Raw genomic sequence first — 18725 nt, 5'->3', positions numbered from 1 at the left:
GCATATGCATCAAGGTCTTCTAAAAGTGCTAAATCGGAAATATGGTCTTGTCACAAATGACAGTGAAAATGAAGTCACTGGCTTTTCCGAGTGACCTTCACGAGCCAAGGACACCTTCGGATGCCCTGCTGTCACCTGAAGTTAAAACTCAAATCACATGGGTCCGTGTGTCCGGGGAAAGAGAGCGTCCATGCTCATATAACACAGCTGAGTGTTGGTGTGGGGAAGCTCAAGGCAAGTAGAGGACACGTACAAAGTGTGGCATCTCATCTGCAGGCATGAACATCCTTGCCAGTCTTGTTGTTTTGTGTTGTGGCACTTGGGGTCCAGCTTTGGATCGCCTAGTGGCCCACCGAGGTGTACACGCTGCCTGATTACATGTCAGCGCTGGTAAGTCCTGCTAAACAGGCAGCAGGCTGCAGGGGAGCCGTGCCTACGGTGCCCCCCCCCCCCCCCACACACACCAACGCATCTTTCGGCTGGACGGACTTCTCCTTTCAACCTGTGACGCTAGGAATGATAACAGGGGACACCAAAAGATTGGTTGTCAGTGTTAGCACGCACAAGTGCTGTTGTGCAGATGAGAGGATGTGACTTGTAGCTTTGCTGTTTGTCTTCTGGCTGATTGAATCTGTTGCCGACTGAAAGCAGAGCTGTCCATTTCTTTTCTGTGTGCTTGGTTCTTCAACACCCCTTTTCTTTGTGCAAGTGGAACCTCTGCTTTGTATTTTCCGTTCACCAAATGGTGCTTTTACACCTTTCGCAACAGCCCAGGGCTTCTTTTAATAGGCTCATTTGAATATTTCTGCTGTGCAGGTTAGAGAATTGAAGCAGTGCTGGTGCCAGGCCGGGCATTTTTTTAAGTGGAAAAGGCTTCAGTATAAAAGCCAATCATCTAGAAGGCCAAGCCACACGGAGGTTAATTGGAGCCAACTGTGGGCCGAGATTTCTTTTTACCATTTCAGTTAGATAAATCTGCAGACATTTGAATGACAATATTCCAGACTACTGGAGCTCATTCAAACTGCTCAGCTGGTAGTCATCAGAGATGGAGTGCTCGTGAAGTAAATCTCATTCCAATGCAACTCAAACTGAGTACTTACCCAATAGATAGTACAAAGATGTAATTAGAAGAGAAACAACCAGCATGTTTGTCAGAAGGCCTGTAGACAATTGCATGTTTACATCTCAACCCACTTTGTCTCTCTGGCTGAGTGCTACCTGCCGTGAGCGCAGCAACAACAACAACAACAATTGTGATCTAACCACGGGTCTAATTTCACCAAAACTGTCTGTCAGCTCAGAAAATACCTGCAGAGGGTAGCAGTCTTACATTTATTTATAGAAGGAGGGTTGTTGAGAATAAATACAAGCTCTGTTTATTTGTGCCCTGTCTCTTGCTAAAACATCCCACAACAAAACCAAAGGTCCTGAACTTTCACAGGAGAAAATTGTAAACGTGGTTTAAGGAAAAAAGCTGTTTTTTTTCTCAAAAGGCATTTATGTTCACGTCTACTAATGGATTTTAAATGATTCAGTAATTTGTCAAATTCATGAAATTCATGTTGTATGTAGTGTCCTGTTTCGCATTTTTATGGGCTTGTACTTTTCCAGTGCGTTTTCTTTATGTCAACTTCTTCATGTCAGGTCATATCTTATAATTGTATTTTATTATTCTGGTAATGTTGAGTCCTGATGGGTCAGGTTTATGCCCTGGCATGTTTTTATTCTGTCTGGTCCAGTGTCATGTTTACAGATATCTGATCTGTCCAAGTGCTTAATCCCTCCTCTTCTTCAATGTGTGTTTTTGAACTCCATGTTTTGTTTTACCTTGATCACTCCCTTTTCCTGTAAGTGAATTAAGTTGCTGTCCATCTCTGGCCACCTGTTTCAGGTGTGTTTTTGAGGATTCCTGTATTGATAATGTCATTATTGCATTAATGACATTATTGGACTCTGTTTTTTGTTTGGTTTGATGTTCTGCTGAAATTGGGTCCTCCATTCATAAACAATGACAATGCCCCACAGATTAGGAAATATGTCTTTACTACATATTTTCTTTTATGTTGCAACTAAATAATTAAATTCTATAGTATTGTAAAACATGTCTCAAAGTCATGCAGTTGTGGGAGGAGCAGCAGAGCTGTGCCTATGAAGAACTTGCCCAATCATCTCCACTAAACAGCTTTTCTTTACTGTTGGCTACTGACTCCTGTTTTAAGTTTCCGGTACCCATGGGTGTTCTGACAATCTGGTGTTTGATCAGCCCCACTATATGCAGAGATATCAAGATGAGATTCTGAAAACAGCTGTAAATCTCGTATCTCCACAGTGTGAGACCAAACTATCCTCCAAGGTGACAACATTTACCTGCAAAGAGTGAGATTTATCACAGACTGAAATGGAATTTAGAAATGGAGATGATAGAACAGTCCTGACCTCAACCTTATTGAACTCTTTGTGGATCAGCCCGGGGATGGCGGCACTAGATCGTGATAGCAATGCAGACTTTAATGCTGATTCTACCTTGTTTTGCCATACAAACTTGCATCGTTTTAGTTGTGAATTAGTATATGATAAACCCGCAGTGACGAAGTTGTAACAAGTGCTGGTCGAAGATCCCACAGCAGTGTGTGAAGAGGAGGTGCCGGCCTGTTCTAGCTTTGTATGGCTCTTCTGCACACCACTGAGACTCCTGTTTGTTAAATGAATCAATCGTGCGATCGCCAATATGTCTCATCTCTTCAGATTTCTGCCCTCAAATGAAAACAAAACACAACAAAAAAAATGGGTCAACAGGAAAGAAAATCTGTTTAGCATTTGGCAGTGAAGATCTGGTAAATTTGGATGATTTATTGCACAATTAATTTTTAAGAAAAGAAGCATAGTTAAATAAAGAAACCATCGACTGAATATTGAAATCATTATTTTTGGGGTGTTTTTGTTTATCACCAAAAACTAAACGATGAAACAAAAACAGCCCCATCGAATCATACTATATGACACCTGACATATGACTTTAAGAAGCTGAACAGGTCGCTGCCCGTTTCCTTTATATTTTGCCGAATGAATTGCAGTTTGCATTTTGGTGACCTTACATTGTGTGCTCTCCGATGATTTCTTCTTTATATGATTCCATGACAAGAAAAATATGTGTGTTTCTTTTATAACATTATTTTGATGGTCAGATGGCTTCTAAAACTACATTACTGCCCCCCCATTATTCAATTACCAACTTGAAAAATAGACAATAATGTTAAAGCTACAGAAATTGACAAAAAGTCTTCACCCCGGCTTATCGAAATCTTTTGTTTCCCAGTAACAATGAGCGGGAAGCGAAATGATCCAAAGGTTGCTGCAACTAATTAAATGAAGATGGCAGGTTGAGAAAGTTGTAAGACTAACTGAAGAAAGATTGAATGTTGACTGGTACTGTCAATTTCTGGTGAAAGTAAAAGGTAAATGGTTAATGGATTTCATTTAGATAGCACTTTTCCACCATTTGAGCAGTCACCGAAGCACTTCACACTGTTAATCATATTCACCCATTCACACACACACACACACACCAACGGAGGCAGCTGCCATGCAAGGCGCTCAATCCACTGGGAGCAGTTTGGGATTCAGTGTCTTGCTCAAGGACATGACATGTGGAGAGGGGGGGATGGGGCATCTAACCTGCATCCTTCCAATTGAGAGACGGCCACTGTACCGACCGAGCCACAGAAGAACTCTCTTGCCCTGCATCTCTGTGTCTGTCTAGCGATCCAGTTAGGAGTTTAATAGCCTGATATTTATTTTTTTTATCCACAGAAGCAGAGAGAAAAGCCCTCTGGCAATGCAGGCCTCCAAACACTGGTGGCCACAATCTAATCCTTTGGGGGATAAACCTCTTAAGAGCAGGATATTCACTCATAAACCTTTATAATTCTGAAACACATGAACTCCCTGGGACACATGCAAACCACCAATCTGTCCCCGCACACAGCACATACGCTCTCTGCCACGCTTTACTGCCCACAAAAAAAAAAAAAGAAAAGAAAAAATGTCTGATAAATCGTACCCACTGTGGCATGATATGAGTGAATTTCAGATACCATGCAAGTTATGTGACTGAAAAGCTTTTCAGGATACCGAGCAAAGGCAATGTGAGAATTCATTAACACAGCTCGGCCGAAGGTTACCTTAGTAACTGCGTGGTCATTTGGTGGAGACATATACTATACAGATCAAATCTCTCCCACTGAGCGTCATTACTGTCTGATTGGTGAACTGGGAAAAACTGCAGAATGGCTCACCGTGGCATAATTTAGCCATAGTGCCTCCGCTGCCAATGAAATAGAGCAAGAGCCTCAACAGTCAGATGTAATCTGGGCTGACTGCTGTAATCAACTGGCTGTCCGCAGCAGACGTAGAATAAACCACATCTCTGCACCAGAACTGATAAAAGTAAACACGCCCCATATATCCCATTAAAAGCAATTTGAATGTTTCTTTTTTCATCAACATTACTTTACTGCATCTAATAAGACTAAAAGTGTTAGTCTTGGTGAAAAAAATAAAGTAAAATTCAATAAAAGAAACCTGGGAGACATCTGAGCTGTCACACACGACATGGAATTTCTATTTTGATGAGGTGAACAGAACAAAAAAGAGTATTCTACCTGATTCATCGCTACGGGATTTAGGGTTGAGGATGGAGGAAGTTAGTTTTCTTGTTTCCCCCTAATGTAATAGGGCCATTTCTTTTTAGGCTTTGATTCATGCGGAACTGAAGACTATGTTGGTGACTCATAGCAAAGACGGCAACTCGAACAAAACCTGATTGATTCCAAAATCAAGTGGGCTAAAGGCCCCAATCACAAATTGAATCAAGTGAGAAATCACGGTCGCTGCGCTGCCTGAGCCACACTAATGTTGTTCATTTTTTATTCTCTAAGCCACCTTGTTGTTCTAAATGTGACTGGACGTTTTCATATTTCTGGACCAAGGTGCATACAAGCACACATTTCTCCAAGGCCTAAAGGTATCAGAGAAAGAATGACACAACCAAATATTGGTCATCCTTTTTCCGGAGCCTGGAGAACAATAAAAGCCTGAGTACTTTGTTTTATTTCAGTTTGTTGTAAATGTCAGAAACGATAAATAATTTTCTTCTTAAAGGTTTTCCCGACTTTGAAATTGAGATAAATGGTGAGGTCGCTGCCAAATCCTGAGCATTATTACACAGCTATAGGATTTCTCCCCCCTTTGGGATCCTGGACATTCAACGCTGATAAGATTTACAAGTCAGCTTTAGTGGAAAAGTCATGTACTTTATTGCAAAATTAACATACATCGAATTTAATTGCATTAATTCAAACTCTGTGCAGAATTGATTCAGATAATGCAAATCAGGCCCTGTGCTTTTTGAAGAAATTAAAAAGGATATTCAAAAGTACACGTACTCCCCATCCTCTTGATCCCACTTGCACTGGCTCTCTTGTGGAGTGGCTGTAATGAGTGGACTGCCTGCTGTCCCTGGGCTGGGTGTGGTGTGGGGGATTAATGAAGTGGTGGCTCACAAGGGATATCCATCTGCACCTAGACAGTCTTAATGAACTACCGATGCCCAGACATGGCACTTTTACTGAGGCCTCCACTTATGGCGTATGACATGCTGAGGAAGCAGGACTGCTTTTGTCTTGAATGGGCTCGCCTTTAATGGTGACAAAGTGAACTTTTCAATCTACCAGAGTGCATTCTAGCCAATATTATGTGTACTCTACATAGCAATTTTGTCCATTTCTGTAGGGACTTGTTTTGATTTCTTTGACACACTGTGGCACCGTCACTGAAACTCCCAGCCTGTCAAGAGAGTCGCGCCATGTTCCCTTCAAAATGTAATGTATGGTTAAAAGATAATCTACATATATAGCAGGTATTATTTTGGGTCCAACAGTCTCATCAGGCAGGCTTGTACAGAAAAAAAAAAAGCCTATGTACTGTATATGTACAAGGCCAGAGAAAGCAGTTCACGCTCTCATGAAATGAAGTTATCAATTATTCATTAAAAGTACGAAGGATGGCCAAATTCAACAAAATATCAAGCTGGAATGAAGCCCACTGGCCATTAGTTATTGCAAGACCTTACGTTTGGCATTTACAAAAACATAAGTGACACGTTTACGACAAAATGTCTACATATTTGATTGCACACAAATGGCAAAAGGCAAGCTTCTTATTAGAAGCCACACACCGTTGATTTTCCTGAACTATTGACAGTCAATTAGCTCCTAATCTTGTGTTGGCATTGATAAAGTGTTTGAAAAAAAAAAAATCACTAACCTCCAAACTTTTCAGCTTTAAGGTGCAGCCCAGCATGCGCTACTGCTTAACCGGAGCAGAAAAGGCTGTCTATTAAAGATTTGTTTTATGACAAAGTCCTTGATAGGGATGAACTCATTACTGAAAACTCATTAGATCTTCTTCACTCTTTCATTGAATTTGAAAGAAGTGACATCAGCTGTTTCAGTGTTGTTTCCTTCAGGGTGAAATCAGCTCCGTTCTGTCAAAAGGCCCAACCGGTCTCACATTTTATCACGCCCTCGATGAAAACCTGCCACCTCATTATTGCTTTTATTTGGGAAGACGCTGCCACTAAAGGAAAGTGTGAAGTTAAAAGTTCAAACCTACGGAAATGAACTTGGTTGATGATTATTGTTTGATGGATGCAGGCAAATATCAGCTTTACGTTCAGCTGAAAAGCAGATGATGATAAACAAAGGTTCAGGTTGCCCTGTTTGTTTCCTGTGCAAATAGTGAATCGGGCGTGGCGTGTGCATCAGCTGCAAACGAGCAGAAAGGAATCGGATCAGCTGGCTGCAGCGAGCGGCTTAAAGTGACTGGCTGAACCTGCACAGAGACGACACCTGACCCATCAGTAATGCTGCGCTCTCATGCGCACAGTGGGGCTGCGGCTCCATCATGGCACACAGGCTTCAATTAGCGGCTCCGCAGACATAATTCAAAGACACTTAAGGCCATTTCAAAGTACAAGGTCCAGTGAAAACATCAATGATCCATCTGGATTTGCATGGGTCCGATCTGTGTGTGTGTGTGTGTGTGTGTGTGTGTGTGTGTGTGTGTGTGTGTGTGTGTGTGTGTGTGTGTGTGTGTGTGTGTGTGTGTGTGTGTGTGTGTGTGTGTGTGTGTGTGTGTGTGTGTGTGTGTGTGTGTGTAGAAAAGGAAAATCTTTCAGGTGAACACATATTTTAAGGTAAGACAAAGGTTTAAGGACCATTTGTTTCGCTTCAGAGTGAGAAAGTCTCTGGTTTGCTTCTAAGTTGTACTTGAAGGTATTTTTCTTAGAGTGTGTGTCGCCAGGTACTCCACTCTCCAACTACAATCCTACAGCATTTATTTGAGGTAGATTGGCGATTTTGTGTCAATGTGAGTGTGGGATTATCTGACTCTCCTTACCCGTAGTCAGCTGGGATTCGGCAGCAACAAAGACGTATTGAAGATGGATGAAGCTGGGATTAAGATTAGTCAAACAGGAGCTACGGCTTAATTCAGAGTATGTCTGCAGGGAATTAAAGTAAATTGATGTAAAGACACCAAAGTGATCAAAACAATGACATGGATACTGAGAGCATGTTACATGTGTGGGGTCCTACCTTTTTGTACCAGGTTACATGTCATTTTATTTATTTTTAAAATGTTCATTGTTTTCACAATAACACACTGTGGTTAGGCTTAATATAGTGAGGTGGTTTTAAGTCTAAGGGCACCATTACAGTAAGGTCAGCACCCCTAAACTAAACTGAAATGGTCACATCAGGTGCTGAAAATGATAGAGGTATGTGGAGGTTTCTTTATAAAGACATGTGGAACATTTAAGATGTCCTCTATTGAAATGCCTAACATTTCTCACTTTTAGTAATAATTTAAAAACATGGGCCTGGCAGACACAGGCTGACAAGGATAATTTTTCATTAGATGGATTTAACTTTAGTCCTGATGGCGTCCTCCTTGAGGCATAAAGTGATTAAAATGAGGATCGTATAGTTAAAGAGTAAAAAGTATGAGAGCCTCCATAAAGTTTTCTTGTTGGTCGGTGACGTCTGATGTGGAAAGAGCTCATCTGGCCACATACATAGAGAAATCCGTGGCACACCAAGTGATAAATGATTGATAGCTGGGTATTAATAACAGTCTAATGCAGAAAAGGAAGCAATTCATAACTGAACTGACTGATGATAACATCTCCATTGTGCTGAAACTCAATGACACTGTTGTTGCCGTAAACAACTTTATATTTTTCAATATGTCTGGCCTTCAATTTAAAGCAGCAGAGGACAATACAATACGATACAACACAATACATCTCTCTTCACTTTATCCTGCTCACGGTTGTGGGGTGCTTGAGTCAGTCCATCATGGGGCAAACACACACAGAGATCGACAACCACACACACTCACATGCACCGTGCAGCAAAAAGCATTTCAACACCCTTCATAGTGTATATCTAAAAAACTGTTACACCAAAATTGTGAAGTGCTACAGTAACATAACATTAATTACTAACATAATAATAATAATAAAAAAAAAAAACACAGGCAATAGGTGATATAATAGGAGAGTGAAAACGACGTGGAAAAATATGCAAATGTGGATGACTTGATAATCATGGAGCTTCCGTCTGTTGGAAAAATATGAATCCTCATTTGTTTGACCTATAGCATTAACACACCTCGTCATCCGCTTGTCCTCAAGAGGAAGTGGAGAGAAGAAAGCAGGCTAAGTGACAGCTCAGCTGATGAGATAGCTATGTTTAATCCCCTTTTTAAAGAGCCTCATTGAAATGACTCGGCGCGGGGAGGACAAGACCAAAGAAAAATTGGAGCATTGTGTATTGTATCGCCGTCGCGGGGCGTCTTCGCTCTCCGCTATGAAGTGACTTTGACAGCTGTGAGGATTAAGGAGCAGTCCAACGTACATGCACAAACAGCAGGGATTAGACTAGATATGCTCACTCTTGTCTCTGGCTCTTTCACTTAGTGAATCAATAAAACATGATTTAACGGCGGTAATAGAGCATGTGCATGTGTGGGAGAGAAGGTGAGGTCATGAGAGGGAGCAGAGGGAATAATACCTCCATGAAAAAGGAGAGGGAAGGAGGAGTCAGCTGCCAAGTGTTGCTGCAGTTTGCAGAAGCTCCTGTTTGTGTTGTTTAAGATGCTGCGGCTGCACTTAAAGCCACGCACCAACTTGGGATTGTGAAGGCCAAGAATTTCATCGGAACAATCTTACCCCAACCTTGTTTAATATTCATGTTTACTAGATTTCCACAAGAAATTCAGTAGTTATAAACCCTCCAGGACAAAACTACACCGAAAACCATACATTTATTTCTTTTCTATACCTATTCCGAGGAGTGGGAAGAAACCAGGATATGCAGAGGAAACTCAAACAGACACAGGGAGAACATGCAACGACTCCTCGCCGAAGAGCAACAAGCATTTGAAATTCGAAGTCGACACGACAATGACAACAAATCAGATTGGATACCAGTCGTCATCTCGTATCTTAAATATTTTAAATATAAATCTGAAGTATAGCTCCACATATTTTGGATATTTTCTCTATTTTAGAGGAGTAAAATGAATAACCTTTATGACCCTGAGTTGCGTGTATAACCTCATGCATTTTTGCAGGCAACCAAAACATTTCTTTTTATACGACTGAGCTGTCAAAACTGATTATATCAGTATAATATTTTTTTTGTTTTTACCACGCACATAACTAAAAGCTTTCATAGCAGTTTGAGTTGAACTGTTGATAAAGTATATATTAACAAACAATTCGCACTGTGTGTGAGAAGAAGTGAAAATGTTGAATTAACATGTAAACATTGCAAAGAGACGTGACTGTTACATTTGGGAACGGTTGGTGTGAATGTCGTGCTGGAGTTTCACACAACAAATTACCGGATGGTACTTCTATTAAAGAAAACCTTTATTAGACACTTCTGATTGTACAGCCACGGCACACACACACAGCTGTCTTTGTTTTACGTGCTATAACACAGTAGTCAGACTATAATTATTCCCTGTAATGATCTGCAAAACAACAGCATGTTTATAAACTGGAAAATACAGTACCAACAGATTCGAATTACATACGCTTTGTCGGCTGCGCCACATTTAAATAACTCCTGCACAACTTTGATTATAACGCTGCAATGTCAAATGTCTTGTTTTCTTTAGGGAGTGGTTTAGAATTTGCTAAGTAGAACCGCAGCCAAGGAGCAAATAAGTAAGCTTTCCCGAGCCTCAAATCTGCCTCTAATCCATAAAATTACACCTGTCACTAGAAAGTTAGATTTATTAAAACTACTCCCTCATCCAAGAAGGAAAAACCATTAAAACACACAAAGGCCTTCAATCAGCGCTAAATTAACGCAACAACCGTCTTCCTTTTTCTGACGATCACTTCCCTATCTGCCAGATTAGTTTAAGGAAGTGAATACTGATAAGAAATGACCAAAACAACTCTGAGGACTTGGCAGTGGAGAAAATAAGTAGGCAAATAAAAAGACGGAGTGAAAGTGGGATGGGGTGGCGGGAAGGAGGGAGTGAAAGAGAGAGAGAGAAAGAGGAGTGTAGGAGTGGATTAACTTTTCTCTCCAGTGAGTGGTCTCAGCAGACATGGCCTTTATGTCAAGTCAAGTGTGTCTTTTCAGCAGAGGGGAAATCGCTTAGATAGCCATTCATACTGTATATTTCAGGTATTGTGTGTCTCTTGCCTAAAAGTGAGCCATCAGCGACAGCACTTTCTAAAATGACAGCAAAAAACCTTTTTGAGAGATTGGCAAACTAAGCCACCTAAAGTAAAGCCATCTAAAGCGTGCACTTCACAAAAGTGACACAATCATGGTAAAGTCCATCCATCCATCTTCCATACCACTTTATTCAACTCAGCGTTGTGGAGGGCTGGAGCCGAATGTCAGAGAAACTCAATGTAACACACACACAAATATGCATGCACTCACTTACTCACAGAATTTGGAGTCACCAATTAAGTGTAAACACATGTTTTTAGAGTGTCAGGTCTCTGTCTGTCCCGTCTGATCCCCGTGAAGTCTGAGTCTGTCTCATGTGTGTCTATAGGCCCCTGCAAACTCCCTTTTAGAAGCCATAAGAACAAGAAGAAAGTTCGGCTGTGACGTCAGCCAGCTGCTGAAAAAAATGTTTTTTTGGCAGGACAGTTCATGCTACAAGGAGAAGCTGTGGAACTCGCAGGCCACGCCCCCTCAGAGCAGCCACACGTCTGTCAAGCGGCGTTTTAACTTTTCAACTGCACAGATTATTTCCCACCTCCAGTGTTTTCAGAAATACATTTCTCTGAACTGTTTCAGTAATTAAAGAGAAAGTTTGTCTCCGAGCGGCGAAGTTGGTCCGGTTTCAACCGCAGGTTTTAACTGCAGGGGGTGACAGCTTTGAGTGATGCGTTCAAGGGCATCACGTAAAGCCGCCCTCTGACATGTTAATGAGCTGCGGGGCTCATACAGTAGCGAGGCTACATGCTAAACAGGATTAAAATATGACTGATAGTCATTAGCGAGCTGGAACACGCATGCGCAGCACACGTCAGTGCTGAAGTTTCGGTAGTGCAGCACTGCTAAATTTCGGCCTAGAGGGAACTGGCCGAAGAAGTGCGTTGGAGTGCCGATGGATTGCTGAAATTTGTTCTTGTTCTTATGGAGTATGAATTGACCTTTATTGTGTTATTGGCTCTGGTTGTCTTGGTGTGTGTGTGTGTGTGTGTGTGTGAGTGTGTGTGTGTGTGTGTGTGTGTGTGTGTGTGTGTGTGTGTGTGTGTGTGTGTGTGTGTGTGTGTGTGTGTGTGTGTGTGTGTGTGTGTGTGTCCTCGTGTTTGCAATTAACCAATTGTGTTTTCTTCCGTGTGCCCATTACCCTCATGTGCATCACCTGTGTTTTCCCCTATTTATATATTCCAGGCCAGATTGTCTAGTTTGCGTCGCACTCAGACAACCAGAAAGTCCTTGTATTTGGTCCTCGTGTTTAGTAGCCTCGAGTGTTTGGACCCTCTCCTGCCTGACCCTTTTTGAATCCCTCAGCCTTGATTCCCTCATTGAGATATCAACGCTTTTGAACTTTGACTTTGTGTTAGTCTGCTTTTGGGTCCAGGCCGCACGCTTTCATTGTGGTTAGCGCTCGCCTCACAGCGAGAATTTCGTGGGTTCAACTATGACCCGGGGCCTTTCTGTGTTGGGTTTGCATATTCTCCCTGTGTGTGCGTGGGTTTCCTCCGGGTTCTCCGGTTTCCTCCCACAGTCCCAAAAACATGCATGAGAGTTTAATTGGTGATGCTAAATTTCCCTTAGGTGTGTGTGTGTGCGCGTGTGTGCGTGCGTGTGTGTGTGTGTGTGTGTGTGTGTGTGTGTGTGTGTGTGTGTGTGTGTGTGTGTGTGTGTGTGTGTGTATGTGGTTGTTTGTCTACATGCCTTGTCTACAGACTGACCCTGAGCGGGATAGAAGATGGATGGTTTTGGGTTCCGTGACACTGAGGGAGTATGTGGGGTAAACCCATGCATGCACAGGTGCAACATGCAAACTCCTCGCGAAGAGGCCGGAGCTCAAACTGAAGGTCTTCTCCAGTTTGAAAGTAGAAGTGCTCACCACTACACTGATGTTAAAATGTTCACTCGCTAATGCCTTTAGGAAAAAAAGGAATGAAATGTAGATTGATGCAAATATTTATTTACATCACGATGTACTACCATTGGGCGGCATGGCTCGGTTGGCAGAGCGGTCATCTCCCAATTGGGAGGTTGCAGGCTTGATTCCCGCCTCCACCCATCCACATGCCGAAGTGTCCTTGGGCAAGACACTGAACCCCAAACTGCTCCAATTGGAGTGACAGCGCCTTGCATGGCCGCAGCCTCCATTGGTGTGTGAATGTGTGTGTGAATGGGTGAATGTGATGAGCGCTTTGAGGTGCTTTGGGGCTGTTCACACAGTTGAAAGGTGTTATATAAGTGAAGTAAGCGAAGTCCATACTGTTAGCCAGGAAAGAGCACCACAGGAAATATTTATCGACGCAAACCTTTGTTGATCGTAGCCGGATTCCTTCCTGCGGCAGTGCAGCGTCACCACCCGGTGGCCTTCGCTCCTCACATCCTGGCTCACCATCCACTGGGTTGGGTTGCTGGGGCGAGCCCCGAGAAACGTCACCCCTTCTTTCAACTTCACTCTGCGGGAGGAAAGAAGACTGCATGTTTATGATCGTGTGTGTGTGTGTGTGTGTGTGTGTGTGTGTGTGTGTGTGTGTGTGTGTGTGTGTGTGTGTGTGTGTGTGTGTGTGTGTGTGTGTGTGTGTGTGTGTGTCTGCCGTTGCCAAGAGGATCCTCACTTCAATGAGTCACCAGATGAATGCATGCATTTCATATTCATCTGAAAGGATAAGGATTTTTTTGTGTCTGTGATTCTGTCCAACAGTGTATTATCCAAACAGTTCACTGGAAATCCCCATCAGTTTCTAAGTTTTTGATTGGACATGTTTTGTTTCTCAAAAGAACAGTTTGTTGAGGTGTGTGTGTGTGCGTGCGTGCGTGCGTGCATGCGTGCGTGTGTGGATAATGAAACTAAAACAATATCAGTGTGCTCAATCCCCTAAATTCTAATTAGGTTTGCTGTTAAATCTATTAAAAAGAACTAAATGAACCCTCTGATATTTAGATCTGCCATCCGTAGTGAATGTGCTGTTTGTCATAAAATTAAAGCGTAAGTGAGATGTGACCACCCTATTATGCCACTCCTCTTCCTCCTTTATCTCCATCAGTAATAGGTTCACTCTTATGCAGTCGGAAAATGACATTATGAAAAGCTTTCTTTGACTGCGGCAAAATTACAGCGTCAATGTCCTTGGCTCGGTGGTCTACAAAGGAGGAAAATATCCAAGGGGAGGAAAATGAAGCTGAAAAATCTCTGTTAAATGTAACTCATACAGTATTCGGAAGTATTTGTGTGGAGACTGATTTGAAGGCAAAAGTGCTGACATGAAATAGATTTAGAATAATGTTCCATAACAATAACGTGGTCAGAGACTTTATCCGAGAGTGGCAGCAAAGCTGATAGACTAAATTATAAGAGAAGGTCCAATCACTATCCCTGTCCAATCAATACCTGGTTGGCAGATGAGACCAAAGATATGGCTTTGCTTTCATCTTGAATTTGTTGCCTCACTTTAACATGCAATTGCCTGTCTGTTTGCCAATGAATATATCTGTATATACCTTCCCCGTCAAGCCTGCTTCTTTGATGTGATAGCTTATCATGTTGTTGGTCAGGTTATATGTGCGAAGTGAAAATGAGCAAGATAACAGATTTACTTTTGACTCTGTGGAGGGATAAAGATAAACACAAGACCTCAGGGTCACACCGAACCTGCCTGCATCTTCTGGGTGTTTATGCGTGTGGACGATGATACTTTTTTGTGTTGCGCTCTTCCGAAGATGATTTGATGTCTGTGGCAGCTGCGTCCCCCAGTGCTACGTATGTGTGCGTAATTGAAGTCGTAGAGAACATTTATAGACTATGCCACGGCTTCACATGCTCGGTCTCATGGCGAGATGAGAATATACAATATCCTTTGAGCCTGACCCATCCTGCAAAAGAATGTGTTCAGCCAAACGATGTGTGGTTAAAAAAATCTTAAATAAAATAAAATAAAAATTTAAAAAGCTAATCAAGTATTGTTCGTCGTCACTCAGCAGTGATGCTGGTTTGTGTTTTTCACAGGCAGTGTGGATGTGTGTGTGTGTGAACTGCATTCGTACGTGAGAAGGGAGTTATGCTGCATTCATTAGAGTTTCACCTGTTGACTGTGCTTCTCCAGCCAGAAGAAATTACAAAAAAGAGATGCGCAAAGGACCCAACTGATGTAAATAGACATATATTATTTTAAAACACACATTTTTCAACAACCCACTATAATTTCTGAAAAGCTGGACTATCTTTAACTTTGAAAGAAGCCGTAGAGCAAAGGTGCAACAGGTAAGACGACTGCAGCACAATAAAGCTTCTAATTACAGCTCAAGTGCAAAGTCTTCTTGCCTGTAGATCCCATATGACAATAACAGCAGTATCTTTAACTTTTACATTTACCAGACGTCATTAAGATATCAGGCATTCAACTAAGGATTGCTCTTTCTTATCAGGGGACAAATACAGATGTGGAATATAACTGTAGAGGCTCATTGCAGGCATGCTGACTTCCCCATATAGATTTTACTGTCTTGACTAACAGTCTGTGAATCCACCTGGTCATATTTGCTGTCTCAGCATGCTGTATTTGCCTGTATTAGTCTAAAAACAGTGCCTGAAATGTAAATATCCATATTTCGACATGACAACAGATATAATATCGGAAGTATTGATATTTGGATATCGATCTGCAAATCACTGTTGGCTTCAATGCTACTTCAGGGATGTAAACTATGTGTTTCATTATTTGCATTTTTTTTACATCCTAACTTTAACCCTCTAAAGGATATACATTGAAAGCTTTATAAATTGTAAATTTCAACAATCATGTTGAGAATATTTAGAGACCCGCTCTTAACATGTTACTGACATTTTAGACAGTCCTAAAAACAAAATACATTTAGAAAAACAAACATTAATGATATTTAATTAAGTTACATTTGAAAGTGTAAAAGGGACTAAAATTATATTTGTTTCAAAACTTATCATTGCAAATATTTCTAAACATGATCAAATTCGACTGTTTTCAATAAACTCTCACTATTCAGTTGTCTCATCCTAATCACGAGTACTCGTACAAAAAGATTTTCATCTGAAAGATTAGGAGTTTGCAAGCTTTTACACTGGCAGCATGTTTGTAACACACAAGGTTTTACAATATAGCAAGTCTTATACATTTTAATTCACTCATGTTACATGCATTCTGTTGCCATGTTTGTGTAAACGAACAGGTGAATACAAAATGTAGATGCTGGCTGTTGTTCAGAGACTGGGTGTATTATCTTTGGAGTAGAAACCATGTGGAGGTTTAAAGAGCTACGTTCTGTCTTCAAACTTTCAAGTATTCAGAAACTCAAATACATAACCACTAAATAGCTTCATTTCATATATAAATCATTGCTTTTCTCTTTGTGTCTTTCACATTAGAAATAAGAAACTGACTGCACTAAAAACTTTCCCCCCCTGTAGCCCGATCAATACCTCATAATATAAAGCAGCCACAATACAATAACTTTGGAATCTGAAATATACGCAACGTCTACATTGCCGTCCCAAAGGCTATTATATTTCAGTTTATTTACTCCCAGCATTCTAAAACAAACAAACAAACAAACAAACAAACAAACAAACAAACCTACTGACTTAATTATACTGGAGCTTCAAGTTAACCCCTTCACTAATTTGTGAGCCAAATAGATGTATTAAAAAACGGACACACACTGTGTTTGTAGAATATCTAGCACATCACAAATGAAAAGTTTACTGCTTCAATCGGCTTTTTTTTTTCTTCTTTTTTTCCCACTAAAAGACTGTCTGCTAAAGCCAGAGTGAAAGAAAATGCTGAGGAGAAACTCACTGGCAGCGACCATGCAACTGTAACACAAAAAGCTCATGTACAGTCCTCCAAAGGTCCCGTGGGGAGCAGCAGGGTCTTGTATCTGGTTCCTTTACACTTCAGTGATCGGGATGTCTATCAGTGGCTTGGAGTACGGTTTCAGGATGTTTTAACCGAGCTGAGTCTCGGAGGGGAACCAGTCATTACGCCACAGACCATATCCTAGCTCCGAGCAGTTGTTGCAGTACGGCTCGAATGTCTTTTATTGACTTAATGGTCAATTTGGCCTTGTAACCAGTCTGTACAGAAGTCTCCTGCAGGTCAAAAAGCAGTCTTCCAATCCTTACCACTATTAGAGCCATGTCGCAGTCAAGCTATACGGCTTCAGATATGGAGCGTTTAATAATCTTATCCTGCTAAACAACCTCTATATATCATAAGTAATGTTTACGTTTATTGGTAATGGTTCATCATGCTGCTTCAGTAATTAGCAGTTAAAAGAAAGTACAAAAAAAAGGCTGATGCGCAGCATGTGAGCTGGTGATGATGCCAGATGTAAAATAAAAAGATCATCAAAATTATTACAGTTCATGCTGAGGGAAGCATGAATGAAGTTGAACTATCTTGGTCTTTGGGAGATGGTGGCGCGAAAGTCAGTGGGATTCATGATCGAGGTGACAATTATTGTCTTGATCATGCAAAGTTGTTAAGATATTTAACTGAATATGTGAAAAACACGACTGACGGGCAGTGGTGGCCCTGAGGTAAGAGCCGCCTTCGACAGGAAAGTTAAGTCAATTTGGGGAAATCCCATTTTTCCCAATTTCAACTGAGGGTGCAGCTTGTGCCAAGTGAAAACAGAACAGGCAATCACCATCATCATTATCATGTCAAAAACAGGATGATGATGATTTTCTCCTGCAGCACAATCGCCATAATCACTCCAATTCATCTTGTGGGGATCAGCGAAATCAATTCCACCTGCTGGTGATGCTTGGAGCAAAGTGGAGGAATCCCCATGTGTGCCAGGCTCAAAATGGCTTAAGAATCCACTCAGGAAAAAAGACATTACCACCCCTGAAGCCAAGCCGGTGGCATGGTTGATATCAAGGTTTAACATTCTGTGCAAATGTATGATTCACACTTCAGCTTGCAGCATGTTTACATGTTTTTCAGAAGCGTGTGATCTCGGGTACACGCCTAATGTCAAGTGAGCTTCATCCCACTCTTGTAATGGCATTCCAGGACACTTAGAAAGCTGAAGGGCGAAGTCAGAAAATTCTCCTCAAAGTTTGACGAGCCGGCACTCCCCTAGAAAATGAGGCGGTGAACACTTTATATCAATGCACCTGGGCTCCTCTCAGTCTCTAAATATCTCCCCCATGAAGCCGGAGAGCTACAATCGCGACAGAATGCTCTGAATACTAAGCATTACACAACTACAGGCAAAGTAAAGAGACAACAGCCCGCAGAGGGGGGAAAAAAAGGAGAACAGCGCAAGGAGGCAAGAGCATTTAGATGACAGTTTAAAGTAACACGAGGAGCGACTCCTCAAACCTGTCGGCAATCATGAGAGACCCTGAGTGGCACCTCAGTGAGCTGCATAAAGAGGAGTGGGTGCAGGTAGCACTGAGGCGATCAGAGAGCCCCCGAGTGCTGCGTTTCAAACCTCACTGCCAATTCATGTTATCATGACCCTTCCCTGGTTGAAATAAAGTGAAGAAAATTACACTGAAACGCTTGTCTAGTTTAACCTCCCATTCATTTCTTTTGTTTTACTGTCTGTCCTCTCTTCAGATCTGATAGTATGCTTGAACTCCTCAGGGACTCCCTCATTAAATAGTGATGAGATAAGTAGAAGAACTCCGTCTCAGCAGGAAAGTAAGAGGAATAAATATTTCTGAAGGAAATCCAATAAGGTCGGGGCTGGATGATAATGGGAGCCCCCCTGCCGGTGGTCCATGTGCCACGACTGGGGCCTGCACTCCAGTTACCTCTTTCCTGTTTCCATTTGGCTCAGTAGGGCTGCTTTTGGCTCACATGCATGGCAGGATTTGGTGACCTGCCCTGACCGTTTCCCACTAGTGACTCCTCTGAGAGCCATACGCATCCACAA

The 18725-nt window shown here is 41.8% G+C and overlaps 1 protein-coding gene across 1 annotated transcript in view; it reads right to left on the bottom strand.

The window, feature by feature from the left end:
- LOC308111973 (transmembrane protein 132C) overlaps positions 1 to 18725 on the bottom strand; it is a 151682-nt gene that overhangs the window by 55606 nt on the left and 77351 nt on the right. Inside the window, exon 3 of the mRNA XM_080467135.1 lies at positions 13115 to 13261. Coding sequence (XP_080323261.1) covers positions 13115 to 13261 — 147 coding nt within the window. The remainder of the gene's footprint in view (positions 1 to 13114; positions 13262 to 18725) is intronic.

Source organism: Lipophrys pholis (genome assembly GCF_963383615.2).
Source record: "Lipophrys pholis genome assembly, chromosome: 7".
Taxonomy (NCBI): Eukaryota; Metazoa; Chordata; class Actinopteri; order Blenniiformes; family Blenniidae; genus Lipophrys; species Lipophrys pholis.
This window is presented reverse-complemented; position numbering and strand designations above follow the sequence as displayed.